General features: G+C 41.5%; 1 protein-coding gene and 1 long non-coding RNA gene across 2 annotated transcripts in view; one reads left to right on the forward strand and one right to left on the reverse strand.

Annotated features, from left to right (window-relative positions):
• Positions 1–618: 618 nt before the first annotated feature.
• Positions 619–7,483, reverse strand: LOC148225253 (uncharacterized). The gene is made up of 2 exons (XR_015804878.1): positions 7,384–7,483; positions 619–802 (listed from the first exon to the last, which is right to left on the reverse strand). It is a non-coding gene; the product is annotated as an uncharacterized LOC148225253 (long non-coding RNA).
• A 358-nt stretch (positions 7,484–7,841) lies between these two features.
• The window catches only part of ICE1 (interactor of little elongation complex ELL subunit 1), a 39,248-nt gene continuing 34,439 nt past the window's right edge, over positions 7,842–12,650 (forward strand). Inside the window, exons 1-5 of the mRNA XM_014877237.2 lie at positions 7,842–7,975; positions 8,784–8,842; positions 10,414–10,448; positions 10,903–10,921; positions 11,654–11,765. Of these exons, the coding sequence (XP_014732723.2) occupies positions 7,892–7,975; positions 8,784–8,842; positions 10,414–10,448; positions 10,903–10,921; positions 11,654–11,765 (309 nt within the window). The 5' untranslated portion in view covers positions 7,842–7,891. The remainder of the gene's footprint in view (positions 7,976–8,783; positions 8,843–10,413; positions 10,449–10,902; positions 10,922–11,653; positions 11,766–12,650) is intronic.

Here is a 12,650-nt window from a genome sequence, read left to right on the forward strand (position 1 = left end):
ACTCTGTGGTAGTCACACTCCCAATGGCAGAGACCTTAACTCTTGGGACTGAAGCCCCTTTGCAGCAAGTGGCTCCAGTGAGCTAAAGGTGGCCCCACTTGACAGACCCCACTCACATGCAGTCAGACCAGGTTTCCTTACAAGTTTGACCCCAGGTTTTCCATAACAGAGTCTCAGATGTTGACTTCCAAAAAACAATTTATTCATGGCACAGTAGGTCAGTATTTCGAAACCTTTTGTCTCAGGCTCCTACCCAGAGCTCAATCTGCATCTCAGTTTGCAGCTAGCAAACTGAGAATCAGATGTATTCTTCAACAGTTTGGAAAGCAGCAAATGAGGTAGGAATGTGCATCACCCAGAGACAGTACATTGTGTTACCAGGATCTAAGCATAGATCAGCAGTCTGCAGGTATAGATTAAGTATCATTTTGGTGTGGCATCCATAGGGAGGTAAGGAAAGGGAGATGTGCACAGCATACTAGGAAGACATGCTGGCACGTAGGACCAAAGGCCTTTATACTAAAGGACTCCTGGTAGCTGACTTTTGTTATGATCCAGTTATTAAAATTATTAGAGAGATGTCTCTGTTTGAATTAAGGTGCAAATGAGACCATATGCTGAAGTCAATAGTATGGATTTTATTTACAGTGAATGTGAGGCGGGGGAGAGAGAGAAAGAAATAGAAGAGTGGGGGAGAGAAAGAGAGTGACAGAGAAGACAGATTAAGTAGAAAATATCACCATCCCCTGGATCCCAGTGATGTCCCATTGATCCTCTTCTGGTCTTTTTAGTGGTGAGGATCCTGCAAAACAGAGTTCAATGGATTAATATACTTTCAGGCTAGATGGGAATGCCCAGCTACCACCCCTGGGAGCAGGGGACAAGTTTGACATTGTCTCTTGCAACAGACTGGGTCTGTTGCATGAGTTTGCATAGTGTGCAGACCTCGGGTGCAAAGCCTCAGGAATGAGTCTGAGGGGCTCTTTTGGGATCTAATGGTTTATGACATCTCCTCAGCTGTCTCTCATATGAATGTCCTGTGTGGGTGGGGCCTTCCCAGGGTGTGGGGAGCTTACAACTGAGCCAGTCGGTGTAAGGGAGGATGGGTGTTAACTTTCTCTAAGTAGAGGTTACACCACACACCCAAAACTCCTCCTCCCCCCTGGGCTGGGATAGAGCTTAGGCAAACCTGGCCTCAGGAAATTAATTTGTGGGATATGGCCTCCCCACCCCAAACGCAGCCAGAGCTGATTTTCAGGTCAGCTGCTGGGTTTGGCTTTCTTTGTAGTGACATTCTTCTCCCTCAGCCTTGTTACTTCTTCCTAGACCTGAGATTATTGGATAATAGTGTCACATTTATTTTATCTCAAGTTCCCCTTATGTGGCTTAACTCACAGTCCAAACTTGCAGTCAAGAAGAATATTCAGGGAGGAGGCAGCTCCTTTATACAGTTTTGCCATCATGGACAAAAAATCCTTCATAACAATGTTTAAGCCATTAACCATAACATGTCAGTCTGTCACAACTTCTAATCTGCTTGCAGCAGGCAACCTATTTTGAGTGGAGAATTTAGCTATAAGCTGTATCTTGCCTCAAAGTTTCTGAACATCATAGTTCTGCCTGGAAAATCTGGTATGTGCTGCTGAGATCCCCAGTATGAACAAAAACCATCTCCAATGTCCATGCGAAATCCAACATACTGGGCTTACCATGTATATATTTTTCAGACCTACACTTCTAACCAGCTCACAAGGCACTTGTTCCATTGCATCTGTCACATGTATAGCTGACATGCAGTGGATCTAGCAAAGAGTAGTCACATCCTGTGATTTCTAGTCAACTTTTCCTACTTCATGTAATTTTAAGGAAAAGAATACAACAGGATTCTACTAATGTTGTGACACAGAATTTACTGCAATAACAGTGAACTTTTTTTCAAGAAAGATCTTAAAGTTTAATCATGAGGGATTTTAAATAGATCATTGTAACTAGTATTCTCTCCTTCCTTTATCATGTAAACCACATAAAATAATTCACTGCATACAGTAAAACTATACAGGAGGACTATGCCAGATAATTTACCACTTGGATGTTTTCCCAACACTGAGAAGAGGCACTAAGAATGATACTTCAGAAATTGCACATAAAAAAATCTTTGATGTCATGGTAACAGAATGAAGAACCAAAGCCCCTCTCAGAGTTATTTTCATAATCAAAAGAAAGTGTACCTCTAAATTAGCAATGATGAGTGGCAACAGAGCTGCTTTCCAATATCTGACAAATCAGAGAGAAAAAGAAAAGATCTAAAAAAGAGGTATTGCAATATTGAAGAGATAGGCACAGAACACTCAGAAATATGGTAAAGAAGGAGAAAGTTTGAGAAGAGAGGTAAAAATATATCATTGTCACCCTGAACTAGATGTTGACTCACTCAGATTCTTACACAATGTCCATGACACTATAGGAAACAGAAGATTTTTGTGTCCTATGGTACACTCGCCTGAAAAAACTCCTATATATTTATTTTCAGCCCTCTGAATATCATGTGGTGATAACCCAGTAGATTACTTCAACTGGTGTGTCTGGATTTGTCTTATACTAGAGCAAAAATCCAAAAGAGCAGGTAAAATTTGAACAGCAAAGGAAAAATTAGAATATTCTTTGTCAACTTCCTTTATTGTCAATTTATGTAACAAAAACTCCTAATTCTGCAGAATGTGTGTCTGCGTACATATCTGTATAAAGAGAGAAGGAGGAGGAGAGAGAAAAAAAATAAAATAGGAAAACATTTGATTATACCAGACAGCCAAAGGTAAACTACTCCACTATGAGTAACTGCAAGTGATCATAGAGCTGGCAGCCCAGTTAAACAGGATACCTTAAGGGTCAACAACCCTATGACCTGAGCAAGTTGTTATATGACACAAAGATGCAGGGAGCACATGACATGCAAAGACAGGCCTGTCATTCACATTAACCTTGACAAGCAGGAGGAATGGTCCACTAGGGGGATTTATAGAGAAGAGAGGCTAATCTAACTGGGTTTAACCAGCCAAGAGAAGAGAAGACTAAATCTGATTGCTGTCTTCTCTTGTTTTATAGAGAAGAATGAGCCAAGCCATTCTCTGAGATGCACATCAAGAAGCAACAGACTGAAAGGGAAACAATAGAAATTCTGACTGGAGAGGATAAAAGAGTCTTCATTCTTACAGCAGTTAAGCAGGTGTCCTGTGTAACCCAAAATGTTATTGTATTCTATGTCTAGCTGTGCTGTGTCATCTACCCAAAATTGTGGCTGTCTCTTTAAGAGCTGATGTCCAGAAACAAAACCACATACATGTCTTCTGAGACAAATTTAGGAGAAAACACTCTGGAATGGGTTGTCTCCTCTAAAAAGATTCCAAGAATCACTTTCCACCAATACGAAAGGAATGAGAGGGAGGTGTCTCTACAAACAAACTGTGGGCTTGCTGGTAGATAAAGCCAGATACTCATAGGTGACAGAAGCAATGGTTGGAACCATACCTTCCATCGGAATTCCAGTAATTGACACAGACTGTTGCTCACCCAGGGCCATGCTAAATTCCTGGACTTAGAGAAAAGGAACAGAAACACAAAGAAATGAAGGGGAGGGGCAGGGGGAGATGCACATTAGAAAGAGATCTCTTATGCAATTCAGGAAGCCTGTACCTCAGCCAACTGGGAAAGAGAGAAGGAAATGTGGCCAGGATATAAAGGACGCTGCATCCTCTAGCAGTTTGAGAGACTCCATGGGAAATACTCCATAGCCTCTCCCTTTATTCTAATAAAGTTACAGGATTCCTCTGTCTCCTTCTTGGACATAAACCACTGACATTGTGGATTAATTTTCCTGACAAATAGTGGATGAAAGAAAAAACAAAAACACAAACAGTTTATTAACAAATAAAATCCCCACAAGGCATGGTAAAAATAGTAAATTAAATGCTAGATATTAAACTGTAAGACCTTGCCCCCATGCCCACCCAAACTGAGAAACATAGCCCACTCTTCAGTTAAAACTTAAAGAAAATTTAAGAAAAGACAGAAGGGGACAAAGTCATTAAATCAAAGGAAACGGCACTGGGTGCTTAGCCACAGCCAGAGGCACACTAGTCAACACAGCATCAGAATAGCTCCCCTGTAATCCAGAGGGAAGCAGTTAGTGGCCAGCTGAACACTTACTCATAAGTCTATGAGTTTGGATGGACTTCATGAGAGGGTACTGAGGGAGCTGGCAGAAACGCTTACCAAGCCACTCTCTATCATTTATAATCAGACCTGATTAACCAGGGAAGTCCCAGATAACTGGAGGCTGGCCAATGGCCCATCCAGAAGAAGTGTTGGAAGGAGAATGCAGGGAACTACAGGCCTGTCAGCCTGACCCAGGAAGGTTATGAAACAGATCATCTTCAATGCAATCAGGCAGCACATACAGGACAACCAAGGGCTCAGGCCACCCAGCCAGATGGATTTAGGAAAGGCAGGTCTTCCTTGACCAAACTCATCTCCTTTTATGACCAGATACCCCACCTAGGGGATGGGGCAAAGGCTGTGGCTACCTGGACTTCAGCAAAGCTCTTGATACTGTCTCCCGATGAATACTCCTGGAAAAACTGTCAGCCCATAGCTTAAACAGGAGCACTCTTTGCCAGGTTAACAACTGGCTGGGCCAAGAGAAATATAGTGAGGGGTGCTACATCCAGTTGGTGGCCAGTCACTAGCAGGGGTCCCTGAGGCTCAGTATTGGGCCCAGCCCTGTTTAATATATCTACTAATGATCTGGATGAGGCAATCAAGTGCAGTCTCAGTTGCCTGCTCACAGACAACACTAAGTTGTTGAGCAGGATGTATGATCTGCTCGAGAGTAAAAAGGCTCTGCGGAGGGATTTGAACAGGCTGGATTGACAGGCCAAGGCCAACTATAAGAGGTTCAACAAGGCAAAATACCAGGTCCAGCATTTGGGTCACAGCAACCTCATGGAGTTCTACAGGCTGGGAGAAGACGGACTGGACTGACATCATCATCAGTCCTTTATTAAAAAATCTTTCAAGCCTTCTTTCAATTAACTTCTCTCAAGCAACTCTGACTCCTTCCCTCATAGGCAGCTTCACACAGTACTGACTCCTTCTCTCCTCTCTGCAAGTTTCCTTTTACATGACCAGTTAAACCCCAACCTGTCCCTTACCCAGCCACCTAACCCTGTCTACTCCTTACACGACTGCATATCCCTTCCACCCCACAGCCAGCAGACTCTGCATCTCAAGCTCCAACTACAACTTGTGGCTAGCTAGCCCACTCTTTTATAACACCCAACCACATTGGGCAGGCAAGGCTGTCTCCACTTCTGGCAATCAGTACAGCTGTAATTCATTGAGAAAGATTGCCTTCTGCACTAACCCTACAAACCTATCTTCCCACAAGAAGAGCAGCTGGAAACCTGCCTAGGAGAAAAGGATGGGGGGATGTAAGTCAACAGCTGGCTGTAAATGCATTTATCAATGTGACCAGATGGCCAAGAAGGCCAATGGCATCATTACCTGTATTAGCAATAGTGCAACCAGCAGGACTAGGGAAGTGATCACCAACCTGTACTTGGCACTGTTGAATCTGTACTTTGTGTATTGTGTCTGCTTCTGAGCACCTCAATTCAAGAAAGACATTGAGGTGCTGGAGTGTGTCAGAGAAGAGCAATAAGGATGGTGAAGAGTTTAGAGCATGCATCCATGGAGGAGCAGCTGAGGGAGCTGGGTTGTTTAGTGTGAAGAAAAGGCTCAGGGGGGCCTTTATTGCTCTCTACAACTGCCTGAAAGGAGGTTGTAGTAAGGTGGGGGTGAGCTTCTTTTCTCCCAGGCATCTAGCAACAGGACAAGAGGATATAGCCTTGAGCGATGCCAGGGGAGGATTAGATTTGACATAGGGAGAATTTCTAATGGAAAGGGTTTTTATGGATTGGAATGGGCTTCCCAGGGAGGCAGTAGTGTCACCAATCCCTGGAGGTGTTCAAGAAAAGATTGGATGTGGCACTTAATGCCATGGCCTAGTTCACATGGTGGAGACTGGTAAAAATTGGACTTTATTATCTTGGAGGTCTTTTCTGGCTTAAATGATATTGTGATTCTGTGAAGCCTAAACAACTAGAAAATTTGGATATCTTTAATGTTAAAACAAAATTTTGGTAACATTTTCACTTTAAGCATGAATAGTTACAAGAAACATTGAATTCTTCTGAAAATATCTTAGCTATTAATTTTTTTTCAGATATAGCGTTGGTTCTTTCTGCAGAACCCTGTCCTTAAGAAACTCACGTAATATAGTGCCTTGTCACCTGACCTGACTATAGCCCCAAATTCTCAAATCTAAAATGAATAGTACTCGGTTCCATCCCCTTGGAAGGGCACTTCACATGGGAAATTTACTCAGCCCAGAGGGTAAATTCATTCCAGCGGCAGTGACACTTAAACTTTACTAAAGGGTATTTTATTATACTGTTGTAAGGCTCAAAGTAGAAAGGTTGAGAAAGCCGGAAACACTGTTTCATTAGCACACTTACACAGGAGTTACAAGTTTCAATGTCTTCATCAAGGTCCAGATAACTGTGCAACTGTACACATTAATGTTCATCAGAAGGAAGATTTAATATGCTCTGCAGAAGTAGAAATGCATATTGATTCCCCTGACGAATATGTACAAGATGCTGTCTGAGTGGGCTGAACTGGTATGCTCCTATTTGAAAAACTAGAGTGGTGTGTGTGTGAGGGAATAGCATCAGCTAAGCACACCCTTGTCTAGGCAGCAGCTCTAGCTTGCCAGCATGGGAGCAGAGAGAAGACGGGGAGGGTGATTTGCCTCTGAGGGAAAACACAGAGAATAGAAATTTTCCCCTGAAGTGCCTAGATAGATTTTTAAAACTAATAAAATAAAATAAATATATATATATGTGCACAGGATGATAAACGTGGCTGGAAACGAGGAATATAGTGGGATTTTTTGGCAAAGATATGTAACAAGAAGCAACAGCACATACCCCAAAAAAAATGTTCAAGGGAAGGTAATCTGTAATATTGGGACACTCAGTGAATACGACCATCAGAGACCACTTCAGACGACTGTCTAGGTAAAAGGACTTCCAACAGGAGGCGGAGGCATGCGAATTAGTTCTACGACAGTGATGTTTATGTATTAGCTAGGAAGTAAGTTGTAATGAATATCTACGATCATGATGGAATATGCCCTGCTGTAGTTTATGACACACGTGATTAGAAGAGATATCCTCCCAAAGTGTCCAACGCTGTAATAAAAAAATGCCGGCTTTCTAATACTGGAAATGGTGTTCGTTTATTTCCGGCAGGTTTCAGTATCACCTCAGGCTCGTCGCGGATCCCCGAAGACAGTGTTCGCTGATTCCGAAGTTCGGCTCGGCTCGGCCCGGCGCGGCCCCGCGGTCGCGCTGTCACTGCGCAGCTGCACCCGCGCGCGCAGGCCCCACCTCTCCCCGCCCAGCGGTGGCTCTGTCCCGCCTCTCGCGCCAAGGCTGCCCTACCCTGCGCCTGCGCCGGGACCGCAGCAGTTCCCTTACCGCAAGTGCCCGCACCTAAAAGAAGATAGATGATAGTATTGGTAGAAGGGTGTGGCTGAGGCGGTGCCTTTCAGTGGCCTAAGTCGCTGATCACCAGTTGCTTTCAACGCTCATGCTCTGCAGAGAGCATTTTTTGCCGTCTTTTCTGCTGCTACTAGTCAGGCAGCAGTTGAGAGACCATCCTTGAGGAGGCGAAGGCGGGCTGGGTCCTTGCTAAGTCGGTGGCGCGGTGTGTGACGCATAGGAGCGGCGCACACGCAGTGGTCTCGGCGCCGGGCGGAGGCGTGGGTACGATGATGCCCGGGGAGACGCCGCCGCCGCCGGCCGGGACTGCGGCTGCCGGCGGCGCCTGTGCCAACTGCGGTGTTCTCCAGCAGGTAGGCATGGACCGCCGTCCCTGTGGCGCTGGAGTGGGGGTTTTGCTCACGGGTGGGGTAGTGGGTCAGCCGGGCCGCTGGCGGGTAGGAAGTGTCGGGTGCCGCAGTCACCGCTCCCTGTGCCGTCGGGAAGGCGGATAGCGTGCGTGGTAACCCGGCTCTGTGAAAGCAGCAGCGGTGCCGAGCTTTAGCCAGGTGAAGCGTGCAAAAGTAGTTCATGTCTGTGCGACGTGTCCAGTGGGATCTGTCAGGGAATTTCTAGTCGTGTCTTTCTGACTTTGCTTTGGTGCAGTATAAGGACTTAGGATTTACTTCCTTGAGAGCTCTTAAGCGAGTGTGTGTTTTTATGGTACTATGCTTTGGGTAATTCTTGTTTCTTTCCTTTAAATTAGAGAAGGCCTTGTTGAGAGTTCACAGGGCACACTTAGAATAAACATGGATGAGAAACTGGAAAATCTGTAGACTCAAGTGAGCTAATGTTTATTGCTGATGTTCTGCCAAAGGCCAATTGGATATTGAAGGAAAAAGTTGTAGGGATTTAGTATAGAGTCTACTGCAAAGGCAAAGTTCGAAGAGCTTTTGTAGTAAGACTTCACTTAAAGGTGCATACTTGCTTATGGAGCCTGCATTCTCTGCATGTATTTAAATGCACGTACCTTTGGTAATTTAGTAACTTATTCACCAAGAGAACTGAAAAAAAGAAGACAGTTTATTGTATTTTCTGTAATATTAGCAATCCGATTAGGGGTTATTTACAGTACTGATTTTTGGGATGTAAGTTCTTTACTGACTTGACTCTTCCTTACAGAATATAAATGAATATGTAGCTGCATTAATTGCACTGAAGCAAAAAATGATTGATGGAGAGTAAGTACAATTGCACACGTTTTTGTTTGTTTGGGTTTTATTGTTCTTAAGTACTTACAACAATGCAGGAAATATGATTTGTGGTATGTGGATATTCATTAATGCACTACACCAAATGTTTCTCAAAATGAAAGTAAGTTCTTCACAAACATGTCCTAAATCTAGACTGTAAAACTAATTTATTCTGGAAAACGTCTGTGTATAATGACAGTAAGCAGGGCTATTTTGTGTACCTGTAATATTATTAGAAGTACAGGCAGAAGCAGCTCTTAGATTTATTTATTTAAGGCAGAAGCAGCTCTTTGATGATATTATTTATATTTATTTCATTCATTTTATTCTGCTAGCTTATTTCATTTTTCTATAGTGAAGAATATGAGAACTAAAAGTTGAGTACAGATGTATATGAACTTTTTCAGTAGAATTTATTCTGATCACTGAGTTCTAAAATTCTGTTTGGATTAAGTACCAGAATATGAAAAGTGAAACTGACCATTTTTCAGAACAGTTTACTTTCTTTTCTGTGCTTGCTTCCAGTTCTTCTCAAAACCCATCAATATATGGTTGTATGGAGTAATATATTAAGATATGTTATGTGTACCTCGATACTATGGCCTAATATCCATGCTATGTTTCCTAATTGTAGTGGTTTGTTTCTTATGTACTCTCTCCTAGATACATGTCAATCTGGCTTTAGTGAATCTAAATGCCAATCCTGCATTCTATTTCCAGACAGTATTTCAGCTAGCACACACTGGGTCTATTAACTAGAACCCTTTTTTCAAGGCTCCGTTACTTTGTTGCGATTTCTTTTTGGACCTCTAAACTTTGTGTCCCTCTTCTTTCTGCCAGTGCATATATTTCTCGTGGAAATTCCTGCCTCTTTAACCACTTGCAGCTCAGCCTTTCTTTTTTGCCTTACTGGATGACTCTTTAACTATTGCAATAGAAAGTAATGCAGCCCTCTCTGTATTGGGGTAACTCTCCTGGTTTTACTCTTTCTTGTCCTTTCTTCTCTCTGTTCTTAAAAAACATAACATTTGAGGAAAGAAAAGAGTAACTTTCCTTGGTGCTGTCCCATGGCCCTCTTGCATCAGAGTGTTACCCTTTATGGCTGCTAGGAGAATATTATAAAGATTAAAGACTTTTAGGGTCTTTCAAACTATTTCTCTGATATGTGTTCTTTTTCAGGTAAACATCCTTTCAAGTTTGGAAACATGTTTTATGTATATATATGTATATATATATGTTCTAGTACATATATATGTGTTCTAGTATATATATGTATATTATGTCCTTTATCTAAGCAATTTTTTTAAAAGCTGCAGTTAGTTAATGGCTACAACTTCATGTAATTGCCAGTTGTTTTTTTTATTCTACTTAAAGCAGTTTGATTTGAGGTTTGAATGGCTTCATGAAATAAAAGGGTTATGTGGACTACTATCAGAAAATGTAAACCAATCTTACACTTAACTATTTATCTATAAAGCAAAAGGAAAGATACCCTAACACATGATTGTCAAAATCAGGTGAGAAAATGAGTAATGTCTGGGTTTTTTCTTTTCTTACAGTCGTTTGCTGACGGAGTATCAACAGAAATGCACTGATATCCTTTATTTTTCTATTTGTGTTGTTACAGGATTAGTATATCTAAAACATTTCTTATAAAAGGGCTTGAGGCCTTCTGTTGAAGTTATGAGATTGTGTCTCTAACAAGGAACAAACTGGGTAGATTTTTAAAAGAAAATAGGCCTTTGGAATTAAAACTATCCATTTATGATCTGCCTATTTCTGGTGTATGGTTTAAGGTGGCCTATTTGAAATCTGAATTGCTGAGAATTACTCAATCTTTTTCATGTGACACAAGAAGCTCTTCTTATTCACTTCAATTGTGTCGAAAAGCACATTTTAAACACTTAAATATTCTGCAAGTCTTGGGGAATATTTTTTTGTGTGAGGAAGTCTTTACTGGATGTTTCTTTGCAAGTGGCAGTTGGATTGAAATATACTTAAGGACATTTGATAAACTGGTTTTAATTTCTTCCTTGACAAGAGATTACAGCTTCAGTTTGCTGAACGGTAAGTCTGATTTATAGTGTTTACTAAAGATGTATTACCATATTCTCTGTGTTGTGGTTAGTTTTAGGAGTCTGCCATGGGTCTAAGCTGAGCTTTTAGTATGGTACTTTTACCATACTTCTTAGGCCATAGTTAGCAAAGGTATGATGAGGAGAGAAATTTGTCCTTCCTCTACAATACCAGTGTGGGATTCTTTCCTGGCCTTGGGCTAGTGAGAGTCTTAAGTGACCAAGTGGAGATGGTGGTGGTTAAATGTTAGCCTATTTGGAGCATCCATATTTGTGTGAAGCATTTTGACTTAAGAGTTGTCTGTGTGCCCTTGCTTATGTTGTGATTATAGAGGAAGAGGCAGCATATAATTTTTATGGACTCCAATTTGCCTGCTGAAAAACACTGCAGTTGGACTCTGCTCTTACTTTACAGCACTGTGTATGTATGCAGAGACACTTATTACTGGCACTTTAGTGTAGGCAGCATACTTCTGTGGCACATGCCATCTGCTTGCATCTAGCTTTGGGTTCAGTGTAGTTTTAAATTGGATCTTGAATTTTCTTTAAATAGGTGGGAAAATGAGAACACTGAAACTCTTAAAGTTTTTGGGTATTTCTCACAGCATTTTTTCCATAGGATAAAAGAAAAATACTCAGATGCTTGATTGAAGAATCAGAATAGTGAGTTTCAAAGCATCTGCGTTTTTGGCAACTTCTTTTTTAATCGCGTATCTCATTTCAGCGAGATCTCTGCACTTCGTTGCCAAGTGGAGAAGATGTTACAGAAAATTCTGCCTCTGGAAAAGTGCCAGGAAGAGTTGGGTTCCCTGAAGGCAGAGTTGGAAGAAAAAAAGGTATGCTTGTAAGGTTTAAATAACTTGCACTTTTTCTGTTGAAGGAAATGTATAAATCTAATGCTTGTCCTAATGAAGCCGACTTTAACAAGCTCTGTTCTTATTTCCAGTTCATTGGGACAGGTAGCTCTGGTGAAATTAGGTGGAATTAATTAAATTCAGATTTCTGAGAGACAGTAAGTTTAGGATGTTGTAGTTCTTACGATTTTTGATCAGATTACTTGGTTATTTCCTCATGAAGGAAGGAAAGCAGAAGAAATACTCAGACTTCTTTGGTTTTCTGCTCTGATCTTGTCAGATTATTGAATATAACTTGTACTAGTGAAAAGGTGCCAAGAAAGAGGGCCTGTACAGAATAGTGTTGTGCTTCTGTTACCTTTTTGAACATATGTTCTTACATCATTAGCTTCCTGAGTTTATTCCTAATTTCTCTCCCATCACTTAGCTGAGATTTACTCTACAGGAAAGAAGGTTTAGTTTGTTCAAATTACCTACATGTATGTATTTTCTAGACATTATTTTAATTTCTGAAGAAAATACCCCACCTTCTTTCTTGTAGATTTTTCATGATGGTGTAAGACAAGATACTAACGTTTGTCTTGTTGCTGTACCTAGTTATTGTTCTGTGTTAGAATGGTTTTATAATTCCTCTTCCATCAGCCAGCATTAGCAGCTGATGTCCTGATGGCACTGCTTCAGAAAAAATAGGATTATGTGTATGGTGTATAATAGTTAAGCTCTTGACTTCAGCTTCAAGTTCCTGTCCGGCTGGGTGTTGAAGGCATGTACTCAAAAGATAGACATATAGAGATTTATGGAGGAGGAGGATAAAGTGACTTTCCAACTTGCTTCTTTTCTTATTGAATATACCTTTTTGGCCAGGCA

The sequence above is a fragment of the Sturnus vulgaris genome, chromosome 1 (assembly GCF_052056855.1).
Source record: "Sturnus vulgaris isolate bStuVul1 chromosome 1, bStuVul1.hap1, whole genome shotgun sequence".
NCBI classification, from domain to species: Eukaryota; Metazoa; Chordata; class Aves; order Passeriformes; family Sturnidae; genus Sturnus; species Sturnus vulgaris.